The 27,867-nt window shown below is 55.3% G+C and overlaps 7 protein-coding genes and 1 non-coding gene across 8 annotated transcripts; 4 read left to right on the forward strand and 4 right to left on the reverse strand.

Moving 5' to 3' along the window:
• Positions 1-1,321: 1,321 nt before the first annotated feature.
• Positions 1,322-7,133, reverse strand: CHGG_06158 (uncharacterized protein; the record flags this gene model as incomplete). Its single annotated transcript, XM_001222252.1, has 6 exons — positions 1,322-2,016; positions 2,199-2,828; positions 3,370-3,477; positions 3,538-4,449; positions 4,831-4,834; positions 4,998-7,133. The coding sequence occupies 6 exons, from the start codon at positions 7,131-7,133 to the stop codon at positions 1,322-1,324; spliced, it is 4,485 nt and encodes a 1,494-aa protein (XP_001222253.1).
• An 899-nt stretch (positions 7,134-8,032) lies between these two features.
• On the forward strand, positions 8,033-10,860 carry CHGG_06159 (uncharacterized protein; the record flags this gene model as incomplete). The annotated part of the gene is made up of 4 exons (XM_001222253.1): positions 8,033-9,046; positions 9,105-9,370; positions 10,202-10,643; positions 10,696-10,860. The coding sequence occupies 4 exons, from the start codon at positions 8,033-8,035 to the stop codon at positions 10,858-10,860; spliced, it is 1,887 nt and encodes a 628-aa protein (XP_001222254.1).
• Positions 10,861-11,917: 1,057 nt separating this feature from the next.
• Positions 11,918-12,225, forward strand: CHGG_06160 (uncharacterized protein; the record flags this gene model as incomplete). The annotated part of the gene is made up of 2 exons (XM_001222254.1): positions 11,918-11,998; positions 12,091-12,225. The coding sequence occupies 2 exons, from the start codon at positions 11,918-11,920 to the stop codon at positions 12,223-12,225; spliced, it is 216 nt and encodes a 71-aa protein (XP_001222255.1).
• Positions 12,226-12,531: 306 nt separating this feature from the next.
• CHGG_06161 (uncharacterized protein) lies at positions 12,532-14,411 on the reverse strand (the record flags this gene model as incomplete). The annotated part of the gene is made up of 4 exons (XM_001222255.1): positions 12,532-12,761; positions 12,909-13,148; positions 13,710-13,791; positions 14,091-14,411. The coding sequence occupies 4 exons, from the start codon at positions 14,409-14,411 to the stop codon at positions 12,532-12,534; spliced, it is 873 nt and encodes a 290-aa protein (XP_001222256.1).
• A 1,883-nt stretch (positions 14,412-16,294) lies between these two features.
• Positions 16,295-17,800, reverse strand: CHGG_06162 (uncharacterized protein; the record flags this gene model as incomplete). The annotated part of the gene is made up of 3 exons (XM_001222256.1): positions 16,295-17,001; positions 17,240-17,494; positions 17,560-17,800. The coding sequence occupies 3 exons, from the start codon at positions 17,798-17,800 to the stop codon at positions 16,295-16,297; spliced, it is 1,203 nt and encodes a 400-aa protein (XP_001222257.1).
• A 653-nt stretch (positions 17,801-18,453) lies between these two features.
• Positions 18,454-18,544, forward strand: CHGG_11364. Its single transcript has one exon. It is a non-coding gene; the product is annotated as a tRNA-Pro (tRNA).
• Positions 18,545-19,324: 780 nt separating this feature from the next.
• On the reverse strand, positions 19,325-20,453 carry CHGG_06163 (uncharacterized protein; the record flags this gene model as incomplete). The annotated part of the gene is made up of 3 exons (XM_001222257.1): positions 19,325-19,731; positions 19,908-20,106; positions 20,169-20,453. 3 exons carry the CDS (start codon positions 20,451-20,453, stop codon positions 19,325-19,327), a joined length of 891 nt encoding a protein of 296 aa, XP_001222258.1.
• A 2,495-nt stretch (positions 20,454-22,948) lies between these two features.
• Positions 22,949-27,304, forward strand: CHGG_06164 (uncharacterized protein; the record flags this gene model as incomplete). The annotated part of the gene is made up of 7 exons (XM_001222258.1): positions 22,949-23,969; positions 24,024-24,241; positions 24,412-24,634; positions 25,492-25,814; positions 25,919-26,107; positions 26,187-26,531; positions 26,696-27,304. The coding sequence occupies 7 exons, from the start codon at positions 22,949-22,951 to the stop codon at positions 27,302-27,304; spliced, it is 2,928 nt and encodes a 975-aa protein (XP_001222259.1).
• Positions 27,305-27,867: the final 563 nt, after the last annotated feature.

The raw sequence follows: 27,867 nt of genomic DNA on the forward strand, positions 1-27,867 counted from the left end.
AGTTCACCGAGGCCCTGAACCTGTCCGTGTCGTTTAGTGTTGTGTGTTCAAAGGCGTTCCCCAGGTTGTGGAACATGCGGCGGTGGATGTACATTTTAGGTGTCAAATACCGCGTACGCCGTGAAGTGAGTGAGCCAGCAAAGTATCGATGTGGATCCGTTCCCGTCCCAGCCAGTGGTACCAGAGCTGACTGCATTCGGGTCCGTTGACCCAAACACGCCGACCCGAAAACCCCTGAAAAAGCTTGGGGCAGATCATCCAATAATGAATGGACCAACTCCGACGCCTTATCGTCGATAAGGAGCGGCTGGAGTACTTCAACGAAAGTAGATAGACGACCGACGAAGGGGTCTTGGGTAGTCAACCAGCGATATGGCTACGCCAATAGAGAAGTTGTGGAAGCCGCCTCGTCTTCGAACTCGGATCGCGGACCAAGACGCGGCACGTATTGGCCTCTTTCTTAGCGAGAAGGAGCTTGGTGGGCAGAGGCGGCGCCAAATTTTTTTCAAGGCTCCTTCTTGCGTATATGGCAAACCGGGGCACAGAGGTGGAGGCTATTTTAGACTCGTTGGCGGGTACAGAGAAACGGCAGGACGAGTCTAAGCAACCCCCTCAGCGATGCACATGCCTGTTGTGTCGCAGTGACTACAGCTTTCGCGGCAGCTTGACGAGGCACACCGCACAACCAAAAGGCACATTTTCCAAAGGGAGCGTTCGACCAACCCTTTCCGTGCCCGCAATGCGACCGCCTAGGAAAGGAAAAGCACATGGCGGAAGGAGTGGAGCAATGGAGAAACCATGTAGAGCAGTGCAGCTGTGTCACTTAAGACTATTGTAATCGAGTAATAAAGAAAGAAATTGAGAAATGTTAATGGTTGAGCAGATATACAATATATTCATCGTTCATTCGCAGGTAGAAGAAGAGATGAGAATGGGCATTATATATCTAGTTTTTTCAAGACCCTAAAAGATCCCTTCTCTTCGATACTTCAAAACAAGCAGGAAGACCGGCCACCAGTTTAGCCATTACGGCCATGTTATCGGACTAATGGACACGGGAGTTTCATCAAGATAAGTAAAACCTAAATAGTTTCAAAAAAAAAAAAAAAAAAAAACTCTGGATGCCTCTCGCGAACATGACTTCTTTATCCTGTCCGGAGGACAATATTACCTCCTAGCCTATTTGCCTAACTACCTAAGTAGCGGAGGAAGTAACTATTTCCAGGTTAAATACTAATAACCCTAACAATTCTTTGGGCTATAATTAATGTGTTATTGGAGTAGAACAGACCAGACAATTCCATCTTCTCCCTGTTCACCATCAGACGGTGCCAGACGGCGAGTCCACGACGTCCCAGGCAAAGTACGGGATTGCGCAGTAGGCGTGGCCCGGCACGACCTGGTCATCGCAGCTGACGGACGTTGCGTTTAGCTCCGGGTTCACCAACGTCAATATCGCGATGGTCCCGCCGGAGCCGTACGCAATCATGGCGCACGTGTCCCCCGGCTTGGGATTGTTGCCGAAGACGCCGCTTTGCAGACCCAGGCACACCACGTGCCCGAAGGCGGCGTCGCTGGCCGCGTGGAGGTTGTCGCACGCGTCGTTGATCCAGGGGTTGTACTTGCGCAGGTCGCCGTTGTCGAGAGGCCGGCCCGTGAGGTTGTAGGCGAGTTGCTGGACCGAGGAACAGGTGTCGCCCGGGACGAGCATGTGCGTGATGCCGCACGGGAACGGCAGGCACAGGCTGGTCCCGGCGGCGATGCTGGTGCAGTTCAGGATGCCGTCGGGGTTGCCGAGGTATAGCGCCGCGGACGACATGTTTTTGGCGAACGCGATGGTGTCGCATGTCTCCCCGGCGGATGTCGTATACAGGTCCCCCGTGGCGCAGAAGTCGGTGGTTTCGGGGAGTGAGATGACGGGCGGGGAATCGACGTCGGGTCGGTCTGGCCGCACCGCGAGTACGAGTAGCTGAGCTGGTCCTTGATGAAGTCGTCGTAGGCCGAGTAGCTGGAGCTCTGCATGATGGCGTAGTGTTGAATCCAGCAATACGAGCAGATCTCGGCCGTGGGCATGTCCTCGATCTTGGCCACGTTTGTGAAGCCGGCGATGACATCTGGGCGTATTAGCCAGGGATTTCATTACCTCGAGTACCTTACACAGACATCGTCTCTCAAGGCGGGGGCGGGGACCAACCCACCATTACAATCCTGCCCAGTAGTTGGATCTTTGAGACAGGTCGAGTTGTAACCCGACCAGATGCGGCCACCGCGCAGCATGGGCAGTGCATCGCTGATGGTGTGGCCGTCGCAGGCGAGGTTGACGCCGTCGAACCAGGCCTTCAGACTCTGCCCGCAGCCATCGTCGCAGACCAAGTCCGTGGCGGACTGGTTGCCGGGAGAACCAAAGATGCTGGGCGTCATGAAGGTCTCGGTGTAGTTGTCGCAGCGGATAATCTCGGTGAGGGCCGAGACGCAGGTGCTCGGCAGGGTGAGGTGCATGCTCTCGAGGCTCTCGGCCGTCCACACGCGGTAGCTGTCGAACTTGCGCTGGCCGTCAATTCCCGTTAAGCCCGGCAGCCAAGCCAGGATGGACGAGAGAAAGCCGTTCTTGTTGTCGGCGGCAAAGGTGGGCGTCCCGCCGAGGGGCGAGATCAGCTCTTCGATGGCCTTGGTGCAGAGGTTGTAGATCCATATATCCGCCGACTGCTCGACCTCGAACCCGCGTTGTTGGCAGTTCTCGGTGTTGAGACAAGCTTGATCGTAGTTGCTAAACCAGCTGTAGAGGCCCGCTCCCAGGATGTAGACCGTCGACGAGTCGATGATACGGACTGCCTAGGAGAAGCCACACCCCATGGCCGAGCCGCTGGAGGCGCAGTCAGCGAAGACCGGGTCGTCAGAGAACAGGCCGGTGGTGAACGGAGCGGGGGCCTTTGGAAAGGGCTAGAAGTAGGGCAGCCAGCCCCCATTGAGCTACCTACATGTACCTTTAGGTACCTAGGTAGGCAACCTGAAACGCTAACAAACCTACCTAGGTCCTCGCCACATTTCAATTTCACAATGAAGCGACCATCAACAACAATCTCAAGACAGTCGTCCTGACCATCAGATCGGAGCTTTGTGCCGCCGAGGCCTTGCATCTCAACAACTTCGGCGTTGTCGTGCACGCGCGCGATCACTTCGACACTTGCCTGCAGTCCTTCTTTGCAAAAATGACCAGCATGACAAAGGCCTGGCTCAACAGACACTTCAACCGCCTCGAGTTGGTGAGCACCAGCCCCCCAGATTAACGCTCTGATTCCCCAGCTCCGGGCCGCGGCCAACAGCCTGGCAATTACCCAAACGGGCTTCTATGTTTAGCTAGGTACCTACCTTGCTTGAGCAGGCCCAGTAATTCCATTTGAAGGGAGCATTTTCTAAGCCCATCCATCCCCGGTGGTGTCTGGTGCCGTGACCTGCGCAATTTGCAATTTCCTTCATCTAAAACGTAAAAAGACCACCTTCATCACCATGGTCAGTGCTCGGCGAACCAATATATACCCGAGCCCTGCTCCCTCTGCTCGCGCATAAAACACCTCCTCTTGCCGCTTATACCCCGCTGCAATCGTCTGAACCACGAAAACTCAATCCCAGCTACATCCATCCTCATCCACCCGCGGTACCCATCATCGTCGTCCAACTCGTAATCCTCGCCCGGGTCGGGATCAGCTATATAGTCCGCCTCCAGCAGCCACACCCAAGCCCCCACGCCACTGCCAAGGAACCGCCGCTTCTCGTCGAGGTCGACCGCGCACCGTAGCGGCGGCAGCTCCTCGGCCAGCACCGCCAACGACGCGATACTCTCTGAATCCAACACCAGACAGACGCAGAAACGCGGGTTCTCCTCGGCGTTGAAACCCGTCTCCACACCCGCTACCCACCGACGAAAGTACTCGCCGAGGGCCTTGAACCTCGCCTCATCACCGCCGCCATCGAGATGCGCCAGCCCCTCCCGATCCTCAATCACCTCAACATAGAAGCGGCGAAACAGCTCCCGGTTGGGCTCATCGTTATCGACGCGGTCCTGCTCGCACAGCGCGCCAAACGAGGAGTAGCGGCCGGGATGGTTGCCCCACCAGTAGACCTGGCCCTTGAGACGCTCGAGCGCGACGGCGAACTGCGTGTCCGAATCGGGGCCGTACGCGGTGCGCAGGATGGTGTAGCCCCACGAGCCGTGGGAACGGCCGCAGGGGAAGCTGATGTGCTCGTCCAGCGACCTCAGGCGGCTGGTTGCGCCGGTGTCTTTGGGCAGCGGGGGGCGGTGGTCGTCCAAGAGGTGCTGGGGGATCCGCCCGAAGGTGGGTAGCGGCGGGCTTGTTGTTGGTGTTGTGCTTGTCATTTTGTTCAAATGGAGGGAGGGATGCTGCTTGATGTCCAGGGTGAAGGCGGGATTATGGGAGCCGGGGAGGGGAGCTTGGTAGGAAAAGCGACCCCGCTGCATTAATTACCTACCTGAGTTTGCGCGGCACAACCAGTTTCACCGTTTCCTTGAAACGGACAGCACTAACAGAGGAAAAGAGGCACCCGTTTTTGGATCCCGAGACTCTCTTTTTTTTGATCACTTCTACCCCAAAAGATAAACTAAGGAGGGTAGGGCATGATTATCTAGCCGAGAGCTAAAACGCCGCAAAAACGGTATTGGCCTCGCCGTTGATTGTTAGGGCAGGAATGTCACGGCCAACTTTTGGGCCGATTAATTATAAGCCGACCCTTCTCTCAACATCCTTGCCTTAACGAAAGCTTGTCTCTACTTGCCTCATTGCAGCCTCTGTAATCCATACCAACAAAACGTACCCATCTGTATTGTGGAATTTTAACCCTCACTTTATATCTTTTTAAACAACTTCTCCATACAGAATTACGTTTGAACCCCCATCCCATCACAAATCAACGCTCGCAGTAACCGACCTCTCCGCCGCAACCCCCGTCCTCGAATTCGTATACCTCACCCTCACACTCACCACCACCTTCCCGCCCCTCGACGCCTTCCAGCCCACCGCCACCTCCCCATCCCCAGGCACCTCCCCCGGCACCTCTCCCTGCGCCACAAACCCAACCCCCTCCGCCCCCTCCACACGAAACCCCACCCCCTTCAACACCCCATCATCAAAATTCCGCACCGTCACCATCACCACGCCCCCCCTCCCCGCAACACCCACCCACCCATCCGGCCCCTCCCCCTCCGTCACCACCCCCTCCCTGCCCACCCTCCCCGCCGGCACCACCCCCGCCCTCCACGCCGCGCGCTGCACCGCCACCGACGCCTGCTCCACGCGCTCGATCAAGTAATTCCCATCCCTGTTGGGCCCCGACCGGCCATAGTTCCCCTCAAACGAGAGATTCGCCACGGCCGGGTCCCCGTTGATACCGTTCTGCGCGAGCCAGGTGCCCGCGTTCAGCAGCAGGTTGTCGGTGAAGGCGTAGGAGGCGGACCCTTCGTCGGTGTAGAGGCCGTAGGCGGCGCGGGCGCCGTCAAGGGCGTGGTTGGATGTGATGCGCGTGTCGGGGGAGTGGGAGAGCGTGTAGATGGCGCCGAGGTCCGTGTGGCTGTGGCCGTAGGCGTGGATCAGGTTGCTGGTGATGAGGTTGCTGTGGGAGGTGGTGGGTGTGGTGTACTTGGGTTGGAAGGCGTACAGGCCGCGGTTGATGTACTCTTGGCTGCCGCCCGCGTCGTTGGAGCCCCAGCCGTAGCCGTGGCAGATGCCGGAGTAGGGGGTGGTGTGGAGTTCGTTGTGTGAGATGGTGGAGTGCTGGGCGTAGCTGAGGAAGATGGGCACCGTGGAGGTGAAGAGGGAGGAGGTGTTGCGGAAGACGTTGCCTGAGATGGTGATGTGGCTGTTGGTCATGCGCGCGTCGCTGGGGTGGTGCGCGTCGGCCTGGATGCCGCCCGCCGTGACGCTGTTGCCCATGACCTGCGTGAAGTAGCCGTCTGCGACTGTGACGTAGCTGGCGCCGAGGCCGGTTCCGGACGCGTGAGCATTGGCGTCGTTTCCGATGCCGACGCCGCCCGCCCCGAGTTGTGTGTAGTTGCCCCCTGAGAAGAGGATGTTGTGTGCCGCGCTCACCTGGATGGCCCCGGGCATCTGGAGCCAATGGGGTCGGGTTGACTCAAAGTTGGAAGGCGTGTACGTCTTGTTCTCTCCGATGTAGCCGCCGGTTTGCTGGTCCACGTAGCCCATCGTGGCGGGTTTCATCCAGGTGCTGTGAGCAAAGCTGATATCCTTGAATGCCAGGTCATGGGCAGGCTTGTCGTAGGTGCCGCCCACGGACACGAAGTAGGAGAGCACGCCCAAATATGTGCTCGCCGTATCCATGTTCTCGCCGGCCAGTGGCTTGTAGTACACCTTGCCAGCGACCGAGTCAACATAGAACTGGCCCCCGTCGGTCATCAGAGCCAGAGCGTTCTGCACCCACACACCAAAGTCGGCGTTGGGTTTGGCAACCGTGTCGTATCCCCACATGTTGTTAAACCATGAGGACTGCCGCATCACCAACTGGCGGTTTCCCGCCGACTGAATCGGCGCCCATCGGTCAGTGAATGAGTTGATGAAGCGGACTTCAGCCCCGGCGATGCCGGCCGTGTTCATGAGCCAGTCGTACTGTGAGTTGCTCCAGCTCATACCGCTCGAGGTAAACTGGAAGTCCTTGCGGTTGGTGAGTTTGCGGCGGGCAAAGTTGGCCGCCTGCCCGTTGACGTAGAGGTTGCGGGACTTGGTTCCAGCTGGTATGCTCGCGGACCACACGCCATTGGAACCTTGTTTCCAGCCGGTGACCCGGATCCCGCCAGAGATGACGGCACCGGGGCCTGACCAAAGAACGGTAAATCCGTTTCGGCCCGAATCTTGGGCCGTGAACGACAGCGTCTTGGAGATTGGGTATAAGCCAGGCGCGAGGTGCACCGTGACGTTGTCCGTCATGGACGCCGAGATTTGGCTGCGGACAGCCTCTTGAGTGTGGGCAATGCTTCCAAACGGTGCATTGGCATTAGTTCCGGTGTTGTTTTCTGACCCTTCCGGAGAGACGTAGAAGTCAAGGGCAGCAGTAGGGGAACTGCCGATGCTGGCCACGGCGAGCCATGGTAGCAGTGACAACCGCATCTTGACTTGTTCTCAACCAAAGTCCGCCGATACTACGACTCCACCAAAATATCAGAAGGAGTGCGGCGCTGCTAGTGGAGGTTAACGGACGAGAAACCTCGACAAACACTCGCGGTCCACTTGTGGTCGGGAGTAGAAGTGATGATCTTCTTCTCTAGGTACCCTCGCAAACACTCGGTAGACAGACTGTTGCCCTCCCAATGGAGCGGATAATAAATGACTTCAGATGTTTAATGTTAATACCCAGCCACGTGCCACAGGCTGTGGTGTGGGATTCAAAAAGCTTGAGTGGAACAATAGAGTGGCTGGCAGGAGGTTGCCGTGGAAATGCGAAGGGTTATTCACCTTCTGCAAATCGTTGCGTTTGGTGGCGGAACACTGCAGGTTGAAAGGCAGGTCGATGCCGAAGCGATCGGACGGATAGGAAGGGTTAAAGTAGCAAGTGAAGGAATTATCCGGTGATGTCAGATTTTCCCTTGGGGCGCTTATACCGCCGGTAACAACATGGATCGCGTCGAGCCATGTGAATACAAGTCCGGATCGACTGTCACGTAGCTAGGACAGCTTCTCGGTTTGTCACTGGAGCGGATATCAACTATTCCCGTGAGCATCCCGGGAAGCCGGGTCCAATTTACCCAAAGCGGTGATGATTGCTGGAAATCTCCAGGTTCCGGTGTTGATGCGGAGGTTGCATTGGGGTTCGATAGGCGAGCCATAGACATAGACTGTATAGGTATACATCTTTTTACCGCTTTCCGGATCGAGAAGGTCCATATTAAAAGTATATACAAGACCATGGCTTGGCTCCTAAACACCAACATCGAACCCAGGGATAGCGCAGCGATCAACAGCCAGCTGCCCCTCACCTCCGCTGTGGCATTCACCAAACCGCCAACCAAATGAAGTCCTCGTCGCTCTCCCTCACGGCCGCGCTAGCTACCCTAGCCACACGGGCAACGGCTGACAACCCCATCATTCAAACGCTCTACACCACCGACCCGGCTCCCCTCGTGTACGATGACCGTATCTACCTCTACACGGGCCACGACGAGCCCAACGCGCAGACTTTCCAGATGAACGACTGGCGCGTCTACTCGTCCTCCGACATGGTCAACTGGCAGGACCACGGCTCACCCCTGAGCCTCAAAACCTTCAGCTGGGCCACAGCCCAAGCCTGGGCCGGCCAGACCATCCCGCGCAACGGCAAGTTCTACTGGTACGTCCCGATGCGCCACACCTCCGGCAGCATGGCCATCGGCGTAGCCGTAGGCGACACCCCAACCGGCCCCTTCAAAGACGCCATCGGCAAGCCCCTCGTCATGAACAACGGCATCGACCCCACCGTCTGGATTGACGACGACGGCCAGGCCTACCTCTACTGGGGCAACCCGGGCCTCTGGTACATCAAACTCAACCCCGACATGGTCTCCTACACGGGCAACATCAACACCGTCACGCTCACGGCCGCCGGCTTCGGCGGCCGCTCCGGCAACGCCCAGCGCCCGACCACCTTCGAAGAAGGCCCCTGGCTGTACAAGCGCAGCGGGAAATACTACATGGTGTTCGCGGCGAGCTGTTGTTCCGAGCACCTGGGGTGGTCGACGGGCCCCTCGCCCACGGGGCCCTGGACGTACGGCGGCGTGATGATGCCCGCGCAGGGCAGCAGCTTCACCAACCACGCGGGCGTGGTCGACTTCCGCGGGGGTTCGTACCTGTTCTACCATAATGGTGCGCTGCCGGGCGGGGGCGGGTATGACCGGTCCGTGTGTGTGGAGAAGTTTGCGTACGGGACGAATGGGTCGATTCCCGTGATTAACATGAGCAAGGAGGGCGCGCCGCAGGTGGGGACGTTGGATCCGTATGTGCGTCAGGAGGCGGAGACGATGGCGTGGTCGTCCGGGGTGCAGACTGAGGTGTGTAGTGAGGGGGGGGATGGATGTGTTGTCGATTAATAATGGGGATTATATCAAGGTGAAAGGCGTTGCGTTTGGGGGAGGGGCTAAGACGTTTACTGCGCGGGTCTCGTCCGGGTCCTCGGGGGGAAAGATTGAGTTGCGGTTGGGGAGTGCAAGTGGTACGGTTGTTGGGACTTGTAACGTGTCTGGCACGGGTGGCTGGCAGAACTGGGCCAGCGTGGGTTGCAACGTCAGCGGTGCTACGGGTACCCAGGATGTGTTCTTCCGGTTTACGGGGGGTGGCGGAGAGTTGTTCCGGTTTAACTGGTGGCAGTTTAAACAGTAAGATAGGGGTGGGCCAGTATGGGGTTGGTACCTAAACCTTGGGGTTGTGCAAGTTTCAATCCATCTCCAAATCTGGGGTGGCCCTGGTTCTATGTCGTTGTCCCATAGCGAAAGTAGTCCAGGTTCTTTTTGAGGTCTATATCTGCAAAACTGCAAAAGTGATATTTGGCGTCCATCTCATTTTCGTTTCAGGTATAGGCTCAGTGTTGTCAATGACACGATATCAACTATGGTCACGCTTGACTCTACAGCCATCAAACAGTGAAGATGTCGCTCACTTGAACTAATCTGCCTTCTCAGCTAGGATAGAGCAGAGTGATACGAACATCCACTTGTAGTGGCTGTAGTGGGCCCTGAATGTGAGTACCAACAGGCAGACTGACCGCAACGGCCTGTTGGCGCGACGCGAACCTATTGGGGGGGGGTTGATCCGATTGGCAGATTTGTTGTTTCAGGGGACACCCGCAAACAACTTGTCGGGAGAAGGAAAGGCTGCTCCCAAAATCTTGACATTCTTTCAACTACAACATCGACCCGCCTAAAGAACTACAGCTGCGCTTTGCTCGCCAATCTTTTCATCCTACATCATGCCGCCCGTTACCTCGGACAATGACCTTCCCAAGCTGCTCGACACGCCGACGAAACAAGTCAAGCGTATTAAGAAGCTGGTGTCAGAGCATCTCGGAAGTGTCTCTAAGCGCATCGACAGGCCGCCCAGGCAGGGCATGTTTAGCCGTACCTTCTTCGTTGCACTGGCTGACGGACGCGACGTGGTTATTCAATTCCGAACCGAAAAGCTGAATCTTGACGCCTTCAAGGGAGTCAAAGGCGCCCTGGGCTAAGTGTCCCCGATGCTGTGACTCTCAAGGACGAAGAGTTGGAGAATGAGGGCGCCTGGGCTTACTCCCTCGAGCGTCTGCCGGGAAAGATGTGGGTTCTCGGCGTCGCCGGCAAGGGTGCTGAAGGCCGCATAGCCATCAACAGGTCGCTCGGATGCGTGCTCTCCAAGGGTTGCCTTGCCAACGACAGCGACGAGGCTGTGGCAGCAAAAGTACGGCCGCATCTTGAGGCCGTACTGGCCAGCCCACTGGACGAGATCGCGACATACCGTCCTCTGCTACAAGGGTTCCTGGACAAGCTGGACGACATCAGCGAGCTGCCGCTTTGGGTCTCGCACTACGACCTCAACGGCGTCAACGTCCTTATCGACGAGTCCTGTGAAGTGACAGGTTTGATCGATTGGGAGTTGTCAACGCCAAAACCCTTTGCCGTGGGTCTGGGCCTCATCCACACTCTGGCTTGGCGAATATACGGGCGGCGAGTTCTGGATGCCGGACGAGTTCGAGGTTGCCGAGCGGGCCTTTTGGGAGGAGTTGTTTGCTGGCATGCCCCAGGAGACTCGTGCAATGCTGGAGAAGAATATCGATCTCGTCCAGGACGCCGTTATTCTCGGCACGCTCTTGGACACCTTTTCTGGGAGGATGTAAAAGTAGGCTGTGGTGGGGTATCGATAAAGGCCCTTCCCAAATTCCTTACCTATCGGATTCCCCTGGTAAGGGGAAATCAGCCTCCGTACGAGTAGGGCTCTCGATCTAGGTGGATGAGAGTGGAAAGCAGGACGTGGTCACGAGAGAGATTCGGATACAAACAATGCAGAAACTCATTGAACACTATGATCGTGCCTTGTTGGACGCGCAGTTGAAAAGCCATGCATGTACTTGATCCGTCGTTGTTACTGTTGGAATCAACAATCAGATGGAAACAAAAATGGGGAGAAATAATTGATTGATCTCTGGCTCTTCCTCTCAGAGTTCTTCAGAGCAAGTGGTTTTTATCCTAAATCTTTCCTTTGTCTCCTTAAGTTAACCCGAGTCTTTGTGCTGCCAAAATTCCATGAATCCGTTTCCGGTACCTTGTCCGTTTCCGGATGTCATGACCGTTTCCGGTGCCATGGCTGTTTCCGGTGCCATGGCTGTTTCCGGTGCCATGACTTTCCAACAGCTGGTATCCGTGAGAAAGTTCTATATGGCGAATCCAACAGTTACCTAGGTACCTATCTTCTTACATCCACATGCAACCGACATGCCCTGTTTTCTCCTGTTTTTGGCTGATTGTTGCTAGTTAGTTATCCACTTCTCTGTTCTAACTAACAGAAACTTCCAGAGACCAGGATATTAACGCAATCCAAACTATCGAAATCAAACAAGGTTTGGGAGAAAAAGTGTTGGCGATGCCATGCGTCCATGCCGGTCATACCCATTCGAGGAGTGATAGGCGGATGCGGCCCCATCCGTCTCCATCGGCTTTCTGTCAATGAAACCCATCATGACGTTTGACAACAGGAACGGGATGACGTCAGTGAAGACACGAGGGCTTATAACTGCCACTCTCTGTCGGTCTGTCCTCGTGGTAAACATTCTCAAAGATACACTTCATCAAAGCAGTTCACCATCTACACTCAATCCGAGGCCGGCATCATAGTTGCACAATTGCACAAACCCAAGCCAACCACCGACACAACTCTTATCAACCAAACAATTCATCATGCCTCGCCAAGGAGACGGATCTGCCGACAACGCGATCGACCCCGGCCACAACATCATCCACGGCGCCGGCAAGGAAGAGGTATAGTTCACCATAAACTTCCCCTCCGCCACCTTCCCTTCTTCTCTTAGTATCAAATAACAGCCGTCTGTGCTGACACACAAACACCACAGTCCACCCGCGTCGCCCGCGCCGACAAGACAGCGCCTATGCCCGAGCCCTCCAAGGGGGCCGGTCTCGAGCAGGCACCCGCGACGGCGGGGACAAGCCAGGGGAAGGACCAGGGCGGCAGGAGTTCGACGAACTAAGGGATATGGGGGGCAAGTGTGTGTAATATTACGTGTATGAAGAGCGGGAGAAGTTTTTGTGGCGTTAGATGTATTAGGTATGCAATGGTCATGATCTGATTACATTTACCGGCGCTTTTGATCAGGCGGGGTGGATGTATGATCGTAGTTACGTACTATGCTGGAATAATGGTGGCAATTGACTGATGAAGACTCGCCATCATCACATGGCAGCTGCTGCTGGATGATGCTCCAGCGGATCCGATCCACCGGATGTATCATCATTCTCGAGACCGCAAGGTGGTAGTTGGTTGACGAAAGGATGCATCATGTATTCATTAAACTGCCACCGACAAAACCAGGATCATTACAATCCTCCCACAAAAAAAACAGCCTCCGCTCGGTGATCAACCTTTCCTCCACAAGCTTGAGAACAAGGCGGTGGAAAGAGCGAGCGGACTCGAGAGCGGCGCCGCGGTTGTTGAGCCTGTTGTACAACCGCCACAGCTGGGTGGAACGGACCATGGCCAGCGTCTTGCCCTCCCGCTCGAGCGTGGCTATGTATGCACAGGCAAGACGCGCCAGTGGGTCCGGTTCATCTGGGTCGTGAGTTAGAGCCTAACGAGCGTAGGGGTTGACGGTTGTGGACGGGGGGAAGGGCGGAAGGCGAGGGGGTGTCTGCGGTGGGTAAGGTAGGTACTTACTGTCGTCCGCGACGGGGTTGGGGTCGGGTGCCGCCGTCGTCGTCGATGGGGGAAGCTCTTGGTGGTGCGGGGGGGAACCGCACTTCTCCATGGTGTAGTTGCTCCGGGGGCAACGGCAGAGTATCAGCCTGGCGATTTGTCTGTCCTTTGCGGCGGCGGCGGCGGCGGCGTGTGCGGCAAAAATGGCAGCAATGCCACCAGCGACGGCGTCGTGCTGGGGAATTTTGTCCGAGTGCTGCGCTGCCGGTGTGATGGAGCCCGAGATATGTGACGTCGACATTTGATAAAGTCAGAGAGATGGAGATGGAGGCACTAGCGGGGATCGGCTTTATCCTCAACTTGCACGCGCTGACCTAGGCATCTTTGTGACAATATCATCCAAAACTTTTGACAATGGTGACGTCGTTTTTGCGGCAGTTATGAGCCATCGTTACGCAACGCTCGTTGCTCGAGTCATGACACCAGCCATCAGTCGGATGTTGGTGATGTGGCAGTAGTTGGCTAGGGGCCCGAGGTCCGAATCGTGATTACACCTGACGTGAAGTTCGAGGTGCAGAAAGCCAGTAGAGATACAGGTGCAGCTCCGTCGGTGGGCTGCTAGCCGTGTGTACCATCTTTGCCTACATGTACATGTACCGCCTTGCTGACCGGCTAGTATAAAGGTGTCTATGATGGACATATGCAAGCCAGTCTTTAAAAAGTTAAGAGGCTGGCTGTCAGTCAAGGAGCTGCAAGGAAGAGGATGAAGCGAACCGTTTGCTTCATCGCCTACTAAATCGACCAGACCTTTCTCCAACTCACCCGCTTGCCCAGGCAAGTCCTCTGCCTCACTGCCCTTGTTGTCTGAGATGGTTAAAAGAGTCAAAGTTCCATAGTTAGGTAACTAGGAAAAAAAAACCCAGTTGTTTGAGCATGATTGGTGAGGAGAGCGATTAAAAGATTGTGGTAACTGGGTACCTAAGTACAAGAAATAGGGGGAAAGGAAGAACAGAGCCCCTCCCTAGAGTCCCCCATCAAACGACTGTCCTTAATCGGGCCCCAAACCCAAACGGCCATTCTTTCTCCTTCAAGAGAACATGCGTAGTTCCGGCCTTGTCAGCGAGTCCACCACGGTGGGCACACGTCCACGTCAACACCAGTCCACGGTTCATACCTCAGACGGTCGACTGCTCATGGACCGACCACCGAAACGGCAGCGGAATGGATGGTGTTGAGAGCGCTGTGTAGCTGGGAGAGGCGGTTGTACGCGTCATTCATCGCTTGTTGGAGGTTACCCCCGGCGGGGGCCACTTCGTTGGCGAGGTTGTTGATGGCATCGGCCACGCCACCGGTCAGGCGATCCAGTGCGATCTGGGACACGTCTCGGATCCCGTACCAGTTGACGTTTTGTCTGGCCTCGAGGCCGCTGACCACGGAGACACCGTCTGGCTCAGCGGCCGGGGCGGGAACAGCAGCTGTCAGGCTCGCGAGGGCGAGGATGAGGGTTGATGTGGCGAACTTCATGGTGAGTGAGGTTCAAGTAAAAGTTGGTTTATGTGGGATGGGGATGAGGTTGTAGAACTGGAGTGAAGGATGTTGGTGCTTGTAACCTTTGGCGGGAGGAGGTTATGTTACGGTCTTATATAGTTAAGTCTTGAACATCAACCCGCCCCCGGACTAGGTACCTGGACTCTCCGTGTCCGGCCCTCTCCCGGTATCTCTCCGGCCCCTCCTTCTCTCGTTACTTTACCGCCGATGACAAATTTAACATGCATGATTTGAGAATGAGTCTGCCGGCTCAGAGTAGCTGTCTTCACACGACCTGCTCCTTTAGTCCTAGCCGTTGACAACTGTCGGTCCCGTCTCATAATCTTTGCCCTTGTTTTCGGTAGTCCAAGCGGGTGGGTGGGTTACAAATCAAACTCTGACTATTTAAGAAGTGCATAAGGATATGTGTCTGCAGAGGGCTTGTGTTGGGTCAGTAGGATGACAACAGGGGAGCAATCGATAGATGTGGGCAAAGGGGCCGCGCAGCGTATTGTTCCAACGACTCAACGGCTTGGCATTCGAGAAGCATACATAGGTAGGTTGTAATGTGGCTTTCGACATGTCTGAATCAGGGCAGGTAAAGCCTCGAAACGGAATTGATCTACACGAAGCATACGCAGTCAGCCACGCAACCTTGGTAACAAACACCCGGGACACTGTTAGTTAGAAGCTCACGAGCTGGTCTTTTTGTCAGCTTCTTGACCACTCCAAGATTGGCCTCGGTCTTTGCGCTTCTGTCTAAGCCTTGTGACTCCTACATGCGAAGTGCGGGGGTTCCAGTCCCGTCGGCAGTTGGTTTTACTTTTGGTCGTGAAGTAACTACCTAATATCCAGACCTTCTCACCCCCAAACCTCTATAAACTCCCTCCGGACGTTCCCTGCGCCTTGGATCTTCAAACTCCTTCACATCTCACCCACAAAGCCACCACCAATACTCCGTAAAAAAGATCAACAAGACATGCGTCTAGTATTTGCCGCGGCTTTACTTGCCGGTGCTATGGCGGCGGCCACGGCCATCCCTGGCCAGCAGCATGAGGCGCCGGCTGTCGATTTGAGCAAGCGGCAATGCGGCTGTGATTGCGTCAGTCCCAAGTTCCTTCGTCCTTCCAGTTTGTTCATGCTCTTTCCCTTGTGTGTTGTGGTGCCATACTAATATTCACTGTCATTCACAGAACAACAAGATCTGTGGAGGGAATTGTTATGGCGACTGCAACACTTATGCTTGCTTCGAGTGTGTTGATTGCTGTCGTTGGACTTGATGGATAATTGAAGAACCATTGGTTGGAACGACGTTCCTCTGTCCGTTTCGACGGCGACGAGTCTTTTTATGTTTTTTGGATGTGGCTGTGTGATGCTGTGCCTTGGAGGCGTGGACAACGAGATGATTCGCAGTTTGGCGATCGTAGCACAGAGTATAGCAGTTGAAGCGGTTGAAGCAGTTCCCTTCACTCCTTTTGGGCTCTGCCAAATATAGAAAACTGTCACCGCAGTCAAAAATCTTTCTTGGTCGTTTTATCCTGCCATGAAGAACACAGTCGTAATAGTTGCTGTGGTTGGAGGCTTATCATACACAAGGTAGGTTCACACAGCGCAGTGGTGTCCGGGAAAACTTCACGGATATTGTTGGTAGGTATTAAAGTCAAGAAAACAGGGCTACTAACTAAATATTATTAGTATTATTATTATTCATACTCCGCTATGCCCTAGGGCGTGCCGGACCCTCAGCTATTTAGTGTACAGGAAAACCGTGCCCTCCCGGGCCGGGTAAAAAACCCATACCAACAATCAAGGAACGATGCGTTTTGGTGAGTCTGCGTATACAAAGAGAGGAGGCCTCCTGGCCTCCGAACGGGGGCGCTTCAGGCCGCCGCTTCCAGCTCGAGCCTCCTGGCTAAATTGTACATCGGCAGCTTACCCGAGTCCATCAGCCAGTCGAGAACTCTCCTCGCGAGCCGTGCAGTCCTGGGATTGATGCCGTGTAGAGCAGAGTAAAAGTCCCGTCGTGTCCGAATTCCAGTTCTCCCCCATCTTCTAGTCAACGGTGGGGCCAAACACCACACTACCAGGTGTTCGGCAGTCTCTCGTCCCTCGCCACACTCGCAGGCAGGAGTCAGAACCTCCGGGACTCCCCGTGTAAACAAGAAGCCCCGTAAGCCTATTGCTCCCGTCTGGATTTGAATCAGCAGTGAGCTCTTTGCCTTGCTGAGACCGTCGTGCCTCCTTAGGGTTTCGTTCCGGAATAGCGTCTCCTGCTGATGGTCAAAGTCGTCCGCCGGCCTGGTGATTGCCCTGCCGTCCCGTTCCTTTAACCACCTCGCTTTCCAAGCCTCTTCTACTACCCTGTTCGTATCAACGGTTCCCCCCGTCCAGCGCATGACCGTGTCCGCGGCTCTCTCCACCGCCGTAGGCCCTTGAGGTCCCAAGGTTCGCGGTCGGCCCCTGTTGCCCCTCCTCGAGCTAAGTCTCTGCTGTATCTTGCGACAGGCGGTGAGGACAACGCTCGCCGCCGTCTTCTTACCGCCTCGACCGTCGTCCAGATCGGGTCGTTGGAGTCGGTTTTCGAAATCTGCAAACCGTTTGTTTAGGTACAAGTCCAATGGTGGTACCCATGTCTCTGTCTCGAGGTTACGGATGAGGGCTACTAAATAAACAACCCCATTTTGTCCTCGTAGTGTGGTGCAGTTGTCGATGTTACCGTACCCAAAAAAGAGCCACTAAAGTACCTAAGGTACCTAAGTAGGTAGGTAGTCTACTGTCTCACTTCCCAGCTCCTTGTAGGTCATTTCATCATCAAACATCTCCACTTCCGTTCGTAAGCTTCTTTTTGCCAGTCAACTTCTCAATAAGAAGCCGTTCCACAATGTCAACAATGGTGGCGAACAGCTTCCGATCCAATTCGGCCGAGGCGGGGCTTAGTTTGGTGTTATGGTGAATCTGCCAGAGATAAAGAGACCGAATCATTGGCAAGGTCATTTTATACTTCCCCCGAAGCTTGGCGAGCATGGCCTGGGCAAGCTCATCAACATTTTGGTCCTCGACGTTACTCCCCAGAAGTGCAACTAGATAGAGCGGTCAGCGTTATGTTCGGGATCTTGCGCTTCGAGCGAGCTTATTTTCTACTTACGGGGGTGGAACGGATCCAGGCTAGGCGAGTCATCCGACTCATCAATTTGAGGAGGCTTGGGGGGAGCGGGACCTGGCTTGGACGCTAGAACCCTTTGCCTAGGGTTGTAGTTGGGTCGTCGGGGCTGATCTAGGTTGGGCGGGTCATCTGGCTGAGGAGGCTCAGGAGGAGCGGGACCTGGCCTGCGCGCCACAGCCCTTTCCTTAGGGTTGTTGCCCGGATTCTTTCTGTTGCGAGGCATCGTGAAGGGAAATGCGACCTAGGCCCGACCGCTGGATGTATTTTGTCGATCCCTGAACCTGTTGGTAGAGGGCAAGGAGGCGTTGGGGGTATGGTTTTGGGGGCGAAGGTCATAGTTTGACGGGAAGGCTTCCGAGATGTATTTATTTACTTCTACAGAGGTAGATTTAGCGTGTCACGGGCAGGTCGTGGAGCGACATCAGCATGATCAAAGCACAAGAGATGCGAAACACAATCATGTAATAACTTTCGACCGCGAGCGCTCGGGTGGACAGTGTTTCGCTGAGTATGTAAATACCGCCTTGAGTTAGTTACTAAAAGCAAAACTGTTTCGGAACAACACCTCTCTTTTTGATCACCGTCAGGTTGGCCTTTATTTGCAAAGCCAAAGCTGGAGGCAGCGTCAAAGAGGTCGCTATCAATAGCTGACTCCCTGGCTAGTCCTGTCCTGTTCAACGACATGTAAAGTACCTAGGTAGGTACCTAGGTATTCTGTGAATTGGCCCGCCACCCCCGGCAAGACCACTGCTAACACACCCCCGGCAAGACCACTGCTAACAAAACAACATCATCGAGGGCGAGAGACGTTGTGCCTGCATCCATTGGCCCCTTGATATACCCAAGTAGTTGTTGCCGCAACAACAGATCAATTAAGGGCCGCTGGTCTAGTGGTATGATTCTCGCTTAGGGTTCACCCTACGGCAACGTTTGCGAGAGGTCCCGGGTTCAATCCCCGGGTGGCCCCGATCTAATTTTCATTTTTTGTTTTCGCCTTAACTAACTAATATCATTTGTCTTCTGTCCTTGCGACATTTCCGAACTGGATTATCTCTTCCTTTTCCCTTGTTCTTTTCTTTTCCTACCTGGCACAGCCTTTCTCCTTTCTAAATGCAGATAGAGTCCCGTTTCTCCCACTCGCTACTCTGTTTACACACAGCTCTCTGCAAAGCACTGAGGAGAATTTCCACTTTTGGTCACGCCGTGCAATGTGAACAGCAGTTGCTTCGACTCTACCTTCAACTACCAAAGTGCCTACCTAACTGATCAATTCTTTTACCTTCAGGTCACCGATGCTGTTCTCATCGTGGGAGTGGTTCTGTGTCATTGGCTTCCTCTTCTCCTTTTCGTCTTGTCGTTGTCTTGTTCCCATTTTCAGTGAGGTATCACGTTACGTAGGTATTTTTGAGGCTAGCCCTGGGTCCGAGAACCACGAAACTTGCCTACCTAGGTAGGTTTCTTCGACAGTGAAGTAAGCCACGCAACTTTGATCGGAAACATGTTATTCAATGACTTGACCAGCACGGCTGGCCCATCCCAACCAAAATGGAGAAAAGAACCCAACGCCTAGCAGGCACTGCCTGCTGCAAACACCCGTATGTAGGTACATACATGCGCCTCTTTTTACAACCCGGCCAACCCACGAAACTTTCCCAAAACCTCAATCCGAACAGAAGAACCAAACCAAGAAAAGCCAACCGGCACCGTGTCAGCAACGGGGAGACACACCCCCGCCAACATCCAGTGCCTACGCTTTCGCGGCCGGAGCAGGGGCAGGAGCCGGCGCAGCAGCTCCACCACCCTCAATCAACTGCTGCAGCGCATCCAGCAGGGTGCGGCAGGCCGTGCCGGGACCACACGGGTCCGCAACCCCAGCACCAGCACCCGCACCCGCACCCGCACCGGCCCCCTCGCCAGCATTGGCACCCTCCCCAGCACCAGCCCCCTCACCAGCACCCTCCCCAGCACCGGCACCACCACCACCGCCAGCAGCAGCCTGCGGCAAGAAGATGGCCCACTCGCCGACCATGTTGGAGACCGACAGCGTCAGCTCGTTCTCCTCGACCTCGAACTCGAGCTCGCCCTCGCCGAAGACGAACGAGTTGGCCTCGGCGCAGAAGCGGCCGACTTGGCCCGTGGAGATGTCGAGGGTGCCTGTGTTGGGTGGTGAGGTTAGTTTGGACCTTTGGGGGGACTGGATAAGGGTGATGTGGGGTAAGAGGAAAGGAAGGGGTGGTTGGGTTGGGGTGATGAGGGAGGGGGGTTCAACTTAGGTATGGTGGGGTGGTAGACGGTAGGGGTGTGAAGAGAGTAGGCATGTTGCAACTTACTATCGGCATTGAGGATGTAGTCAATCTTTTGCAGGGTGAGACCCTGCGCAGCAGCCGCGCCACCGCCCAGCTCAACAATGTACGACACGGGCTCGAGCGCGACAAAGCCGGCCGGGGGTGGTGCCGGGTTCTTGTTCTCGGTGACTCTGAGTTGACGCCCCTGCTGGTTCTGGAACTCGACTTCGAAGACGCCGTTGGTCTTGCCACGGGAGTTAGTACAGTGACTTATCACGCTGAGGTCTTGGGCTGTTATGAACTTACACCGGGGGGGAAGATGGTATCAGTTTTGATGTTGCCGCCGCCCAGCTCAATGACCTGCCCAAACTGACCCTGCTGCTCAACCTCGTTCTCCTCGCCCTCTCCCTCGCCTCCACCGGCACCCTCTCCGGCACCGGCGCCCGCCCCAGGAGTAGCGGTCGTTGAGGCGGCGGCCGCTGCTGTTGTTGTTTGGCTAGCCCTGGCAACCTGCCCGGTCCCGTTGGGCGTTGGGAGGGCAAGGATGGAGAGCACCTGAGCGGCGAGAAGGAGGCTGCTTGAAAGCTTCATGGTCCTTGTTGGTGGCGGACGAATTAGGCGTGTTGTGAATGAAAGAAAGACGTATATGCGGGGTGCGAACTTGTAACTATGTACCGAAAATGAAAGTAACCCGAAGGAGCATGAATATCAATAGAGGGAATGAAAGAAAAGAAGCCACCAGGGGTTCAGAAGAGTAAGAGAGGATGACGGGAGAAGATGGGTGCTACCATCAACGCAGATCACGGACAACATCGACTGCACTTATACTTGCGGCCGTCGAACTAGACCAGAAGACCATTTCTGTCGAAACATTGGCACAATGCAGGAGCCACAGGCATGTCACAACGGTTACGAGAAAGATTGCCCAGAGATACATTTTCGGCGCGATCGCTTATGGTGGCGAGCGAAGCGACCGCTACCAGCGCTGGAAACCTGGAACTCCTAAGCCACAAGGTTGAGGGCGGACGGTAGCGCCTCGCCAAGGCGTCTGTGTCTGGTTTCGCGCCTAGCTTCTCACCCCTTGATGTATGCCCGCCACCTTGGGTTGCTCTCAGAACTCAAAAGCCAAGGCCGGAGGCGTTTGGGAGGTTGGGTGTGATTGGTGTGGTTCCTAAAAAAGGGGTTATACTGTGTATGGGTTTACGACCTTGTGCGAACGAGATAAACAACAGGGGAGGACGAGTGCAAGAAGGGACCGAGGGAGGCTCATGGGGTAAGTTTAGCCTGGAACTGCCACAACCGACAAGCCATCCCTGTCCCCCATGAGACCAGACAAGGCCCACTGGGCAGTCTCGGCAGGTTTGATACCGCGGTGTGGGCGACTACAACGTCTTGGCTAGAAGAATCAAGCTTCGCTTGTAAGCTTGGTTGAGCTTGACCGATGGATTTGATCGCTGCCAATGTCGTCCATTTTCCTGGGTTCGGACATCATCTGAACTTCCTGGTTGTTAACGGAAGTTTCTGACGATCTGAAAGCCACGGGCATCAAATAACATCGAGGGATCCTGAGATAAACTTACGGTAAAGGGAGCCCACACAGTCAAGACCGGGAAAGGGTTTGGTGCACTCGTGCCGTTCCTCTTTTAAGGGGTTAAACTCGAAAGCTGCCAAGCCGTGCACGAAGTTTCCAGGGTTTCTTTGCCATCAGGAAATGGCGACGAAGATGCTGCTAGAGAAAGAATCCAAATGGGGTACGGCGTAAGTATGCAACCTAGAGCCACATGGCAGACTGCCAGGCTGACTACCAGGCTGCCTCCGGACCATCGTTTTTGTTTGTTTGATGTTTCGTGGGTCTGCTCGCCCAATGTGGTTGCGATGGATGAGGTTCCAGGTTGGGGTCAAGGAGTGGGCCCAGGGGAAGAAGGGATGGAAGGGTCTGGCTCGGCTCAACTTGCGATTTGCATTGGCCTCGACTTTGGGTCACAATCTTGGCGTCGGTTCAACTTGCCCGGCTGACGTTCAAGGTTGACGACAAGTCCTCGCTCCCATTATTGAGATGATTTTTTGGCAATTTCTAGACTGCGTACGAAGAGTTGTTGTGGCAAATTTATCGAAGATATCGATATTTGTGGTTTTCTTCGTCGTCTCAACTTTGACGATGGGAACGCTCAGAATAGCAGCACGGTCGAGAACATCAAACCGCCACCGCATGTCGGGACTTGTTTTGCATGAATTTCGGTTTCGTCGCCAACTCATTTGGGCAACTGGTCGCGTGCTCAAAAGCCGCTGTTGTCTGGGCATTGCGGAGCCCGCCCGGCAGCGGGTGCAAGAATACTGACTTTGGGCCTATCAAAAAAAAAACTCTCCCTAATGGCAGACCCATGATGGCCCCACACAGCTGTTGCATTTTCGGTTTCTCCCCCTGCTCTTTCCCCGAGAGACGATCGCAGTCTGATCTGCACCCTGCACTCCCAAAATTAAGATATCGATTCCCCATTTGCAGCCAAAAGCACCATGACTGGTTCCTCACACTCGATCCGCCTTGTCTTGGCAGCGTGCAGGCGTCTCAGCCGGTTCTTGGCTGACACGCCCGCGTCTGGGGCAGGTCCCGGAACCAAAGCGCTGCAAAGCGAGAGGATTGGCTCGCAACTCTCACGCACCGATACAGCCGAGTCTCTTCAACACGGAGTGCCCCTGTACGACGTTACTTGCAAGTTCTAACGAGGAGTCGGAAGGGGCGAAGGGGATGATGGCTGGTGCTGCTGACTGGGACTGAGGCGTCACGCCCTGACCCGAGGAGCCGCCGACCTCCGAGAGCAAGTGACTTATTACCCTTCCTTGGCGCCACTTTCTTTGGGTGAAGATCACTGTCTTGTCTCTCTTGTTTCTTCGCTTCGCTTCTTTTGGACAGGGCAGCTGGTCTGCAATTTCGGCGTTTTTGGTGCTTCTCTCAGCTGTCGGTTCGTTCGTCATCCAGTTCTGTTCTTCGTATATGCTTCTCCATCGGACAGGAACCGACTTTTTCCTGCATTTCTCTTGTCCAGTTTGTTGTCCTTGGGTCCGATACTTGGTAACGGCATCACATCATGAGGGCAACTGGTCCGACGGTACGCCGCCGCAACCATGCGTGGCTGGAGATGAGGCGTCGAGAGAAACAAGCGGGCCAGTTTGCTCGACGCCAACAACAAGACGACACCTCGGATGATGGCGATGTCTCGGACAGTAACTCTGACGACAACTCTGTCAGCTCCCTCGACTCGCTCGACTCGCTCGACTCACTGGATTCACTCAACTCATCTGATGACGAAGCCAACCCTCAGCCGACTCAGACACTGAGCCCCGTCATTGCTGGCGCCAAGGCGCGCCCTTCCCTTGCTGCCTCCTTAAAAGCGCGCCCCTCTGTCTCTGTCTCCGCGAGCGTGCGGGCCCGGACAGGAAGATGGATCAAATCCCTGCCAAGGGCAGAAGTAGCCGCTGGTGTAACGCTTGGGGTCGGTGAGCCCGGCGAGGAGGCCGGCGAGGTCGAGGACGGCCCTGAAGATGAGGTTGAATCCGAGTCTCTCTCTGAGTCGGATGGGATCGAGTCTGATGGCGATGAGTCCGGTAGCGAAGAGTCGGTCGAGGAGTCCACAGCCCCTCCGGCCATCACAACACTCCCACCGGCTGGAGTAGCCCCGCCGCCTCCCGCAATCACCTCTGCCGCAGAGACACCGACCATCAAGCCACCGCCACCACCTGCCGACATTACTAGCACTTCGGTACGCCAGCGTTCCTCTACGGTGACCTCAAAGAGGGACTCGTCGGACGCCCCGGACTCTACAGGGGCACCACCGCAACTAGCTCCGATCGTCGTTCCATCGGGAAGCAGTAGCTCGAGCCTCGACGACCTGATAACGTCGTTGACGACCACTTCGTCGCAAATACCATTGACATCCGCAGACAGCTCGGTCGTGCCTACCGTCCCGGTGACTGGGGCCACACAGTCCGAAGAAGCCCAGGTTGAGCCGCCAAACAGCCAACCCAACGAGCGGGAAGGACTCGGTATCGGCGGCGCGCCAAACAAACTCAACTCGGGTGCCGTAGCCGGAATCGTGCTCGGAGTGCTGGGTACGTTTCCACAAACCGCGTCACTCACCCTACCTCACAGCTAACATCGCGCAGCCTTGGTTGGACTCCTCGCCGGAGCTGCTCTCCTCTGGCGCAAACGCCGCCGCGACCGCGGCCTGCCCTTCTTCCCGCAAACCCGACTCCGCCTAGGCGACGATGACGACGGAGCCCACCCCGGCTCCGTCACCGGACCCCTCCCGGGCAGGATGAGACAGCCAGAACGACAGACCAAGACCAACACGCAGATCATGGACGACCTCATGAAAAGCCGCGTACGCAACCAACAACGGCGAGAAACGACATGCAGGGGCGCTTACGCCCCCCTACAAACCCCCCGCAGCAACAGCAACAACAACAAACCGCCCCCCATCTACATGGACGAAAAAGCCTACATCTCCCTTCGCCGGGGCCCCCCACCCCATGCAGCCGCCCACGCCCCTAGCGAGCCGTGCCCCCCTCCCCAACGCCCACCGCCCAGAAACCCGTCATGCGCTGGCTCGACGGCGTGCGCACGCCGACCCAACCCAACGGGCCCGAGATCCCCCCCACCCCGGCCATGCCCCCCTCCGCCACCATGCCTAGCGGCGGCGGACGCGCCCTCGACCCGCCGAGGCCGGCGTACTATGGTAGGGATACCATGGACGACGGATACCACGAATACGAGCGTGCGTTGGTTTGGTTGAGATGGTGATGGGGGGTGGTGTGTGCTTGTCTGGTGTGTGTTGTTTGGTTGGGTGGGTGTTGGGGGGAAAGGGGACTCGGTGCGTGGTTGGGTTTGTTGTAGGTCGTCGTGTGTGTGACGGTGGCTTGGGTGTGGTGGTGTGCGGTTGATGTGGTATTGGTGGGAGCGTTTCCTCTGCGTCTGGGAGTCAATATGGGTTTAGATGGATGTATACATGTATATAGCCACTGCAAATGCGAATGCACTGTCCTGTCAGATTCGGTGCCTCGGTTCTCAGCGCGCCGCAGAAATGTCGGGCAAGTAATCTCTCGCCCGCAATGTGTTCATCTAGCCTTTGAATGGCGACAACCAAGATCGCATTCCCTTCAGTGGCTTTGTCCTCTAACGGCCAGCGTCACCAGCACGGACTTTCGCGTGTACATGCAGATGACGACAAAACGTTCGACTTTAGAAACGAAAAGAAAACCGGAAACGAAAACTCAACGTGTTATTTTATTTCGTTTCTGTTATTTAATGCTTTTACTCTGTTTCCTTTTTTCCTCTTTTTTTCTTTCTTTTCTTTCACTTCTTTATTTTTTCCTGTTCCCTTTTCGACTTCGGCTTTTTTTTTTTTTCTTTCGCTAGGGCGCGCCTCTTAGGTACCTGCCTTGCCCAGCCAACCTGGAGAAACCAACCACACACCGCCCCTCGCACCCCGCCAGCGCGAAGAAGCCGAACGCAAATTGGAGAATGCGAAAGCACGGATACAACCGACGATCTGGTTCGAATTCCTCAAGTTATACCACAACCTTATATACATGAAAATCCAAGTGCAGTCAAACCCGCTACTCGCCTTAACAGGCGCAGTCGCCAATGTGACAGGGAAATGCTATCCGCGATACCTCCGGCCATGGAAAGAGTTCGACCAAATCCACGAGGAGATTTTCGCAAAGCACGAACGGATGTTGGGCCAGCAGAGACTGCTGCCTCCCTTCATGGATCTAGAAATGCAAGGCCGCCGAGTGAGGCGTGGCAGAAAGATAGCAGGCGAAAGAGATCTGAAACGATTCTCATCGCTCGCTCTCGAGGGCTGCGTCGATGACGTTCTAGATCGGCTCGTTGAGCCGGGAGAGGCAGGACATGACGGTGCACTGCCGCCTATTTATTCTCAGATTCTGCCTGGAGTGCGCGATATCTCGTTTCTCAGCAAGCCATACGGTGTTGTTTTCACGGACTCGGACGAGCCTCGTCCGACGAGGAAGAGCAGGAACTGGCATTGCAAATCCAGTCATTCGCAGCCGGTCGCCAGGCGACCCTCGGTGCGGAACAGGGCCCCGAAAAGCAGGTGTCGCCCGAATTCATGAAACTCCACCCAGGCTTCTGGTGTTTCCGGCACGACGACGACGATTCAATGGTCCCGCTATTTTTCATCGAGTACAAGGCTCCGCATAAGGTCGACAATGACGTGTTGCGCAATGTCCTACGGTCTCCACGCGCGGAAACCCTGATGGAAGATAATTAGTATCCGGAGTATCAATGGAAAACACGTCTCCCAGATACTCCCCGCGAACGAGATCGACATCGCCAAAATTTTAACGCAGGCGTTTGACTACATGGTTGACTATGGCCTGCAGTACAGCTACGTCAGCACGGGTTTGTCGCTCATTTTCCTGTATCTTGAGCCGGGCGAGCCCACCACGGTCTACTACCATCTTGAGCAGCCAAAGACGGACGTCACGTCGACGAACCGTGCCGGTCTCAAACACATGGCTGTTGCATTGATCCTAACGGGTGTGCATTTGTCGCTGGGGGGCGAGTATATGAAACAAAGCTGGAAGAAGCAGGCCAAGGAAGTTCTGTGTAGGTGGCCTCAGCCCTACGACGGCATGGCGGCCTGTGGTGTAAGTCCGCCGCCATCAGAGACACAGCGGCGCCATCTTGGACTTTTCCCGCCGACACGCTGTTGACACCAACGCTGCCGTACTGTTTCCAAGCATGCCTTCTTGGCTTGAAGCATGAAGGGGCTATGGATCCGAGTTGTCCCAATCACTCGCTTCACCGACAGATGAAACAAGACGAGTATGCGAACCTGACGACGAATAAGCACCCAATTTCGGCGGCCGAATTCCGCTCTAAGATGGTGGAACAACTCGCCCGGACCATTGATGAGGACTGTCATAGCCTCGAACGCTATGGCATGTTCGGCGGAACGGGTGCCATGTTCAAGGTCACCCTGGGGGCCTACGGATACTGCCTCGTAGCCAAGGGTGTACAGCGTCAACACCGCCCGCGCCTCGACCTAGAATCCCTGGCATACGAATGCCTCGAGTCCTGCCAAGGGGCGTTAGTCCCGGTATGCCTGGGTATCATTGACTTGCAGGATGAGTACCACAACATGTTTGGCGCACACTTTGCCCACATGATGCTGCTCTCGTACTGCGGTGCCTCGCTGTGGCATGTCAATCGAGACATACAACAAGCTGCCGCTAGGAAAAGGAAAGGCGACGAGAGCGCCGACAGCGAAGTCGAAGCCCGGCCTAAAATGCTGCTCGAGGAGCAGGAGCGGACGCTGACCGACCTCACAATGCCGATAAAACCATGGAATAGGGAACGTAACGCAGCAATTCTGCGTCCATGTCGTTTGCGCCGTGTTGCCTTGCAAAGGCTTCTATGATTGTGACGATATTGGCATTCTCGCGCCCGAGGACGTCCAGCTCGTCCTTCGCCTGCTCGACGTTGGTCTTCTGTCGTTTCGCGCGGTGAAACGGCTTTCGCGTTGCTGGGCGTGGTCTTGATCTTCGTCGGAGTGTCGAAGACGTGGTCATCATCCTCGTCGAAGGAGATGGTCATCCTTTTGCAAGTACGCCTCAAGCTGTACCTCTTCTTTATGCCCTCTGGGACATCTGACATTCCCTCAAAGCCTGAGGCTTCGCCTGGCATGATGAGGGAAAGGTCTCCGCTGCTCGGGCTGTGGTTGAAAGAAAGCCATTCAAAGGCCATTCAAAAGCCTCCTCTTTATTTTACTCGGTTTCTTTTATTTGGGTTTGATTGACTTTGTTTTCTTCACCTCTTTTCCCTTTCTCTGCATTCTTATCTCTTTTCCTTTTCCTCCATTCTTTATCTCCTTTCCTCTTCTTTTCTTTTCCTTCCCCTTTTCTTGATTTCTTGCTTTTCGATTTTTTCTTTCCCTTTTTTTTTTTTTTTTTTTTTTTTTTTTTTTTTTTTTGGGCGAGAGGG

Source organism: Chaetomium globosum, genomic scaffold, assembly GCF_000143365.1.
Source record: "Chaetomium globosum CBS 148.51 scaffold_3 genomic scaffold, whole genome shotgun sequence".
Classification (NCBI taxonomy): domain Eukaryota; kingdom Fungi; phylum Ascomycota; class Sordariomycetes; order Sordariales; family Chaetomiaceae; genus Chaetomium; species Chaetomium globosum.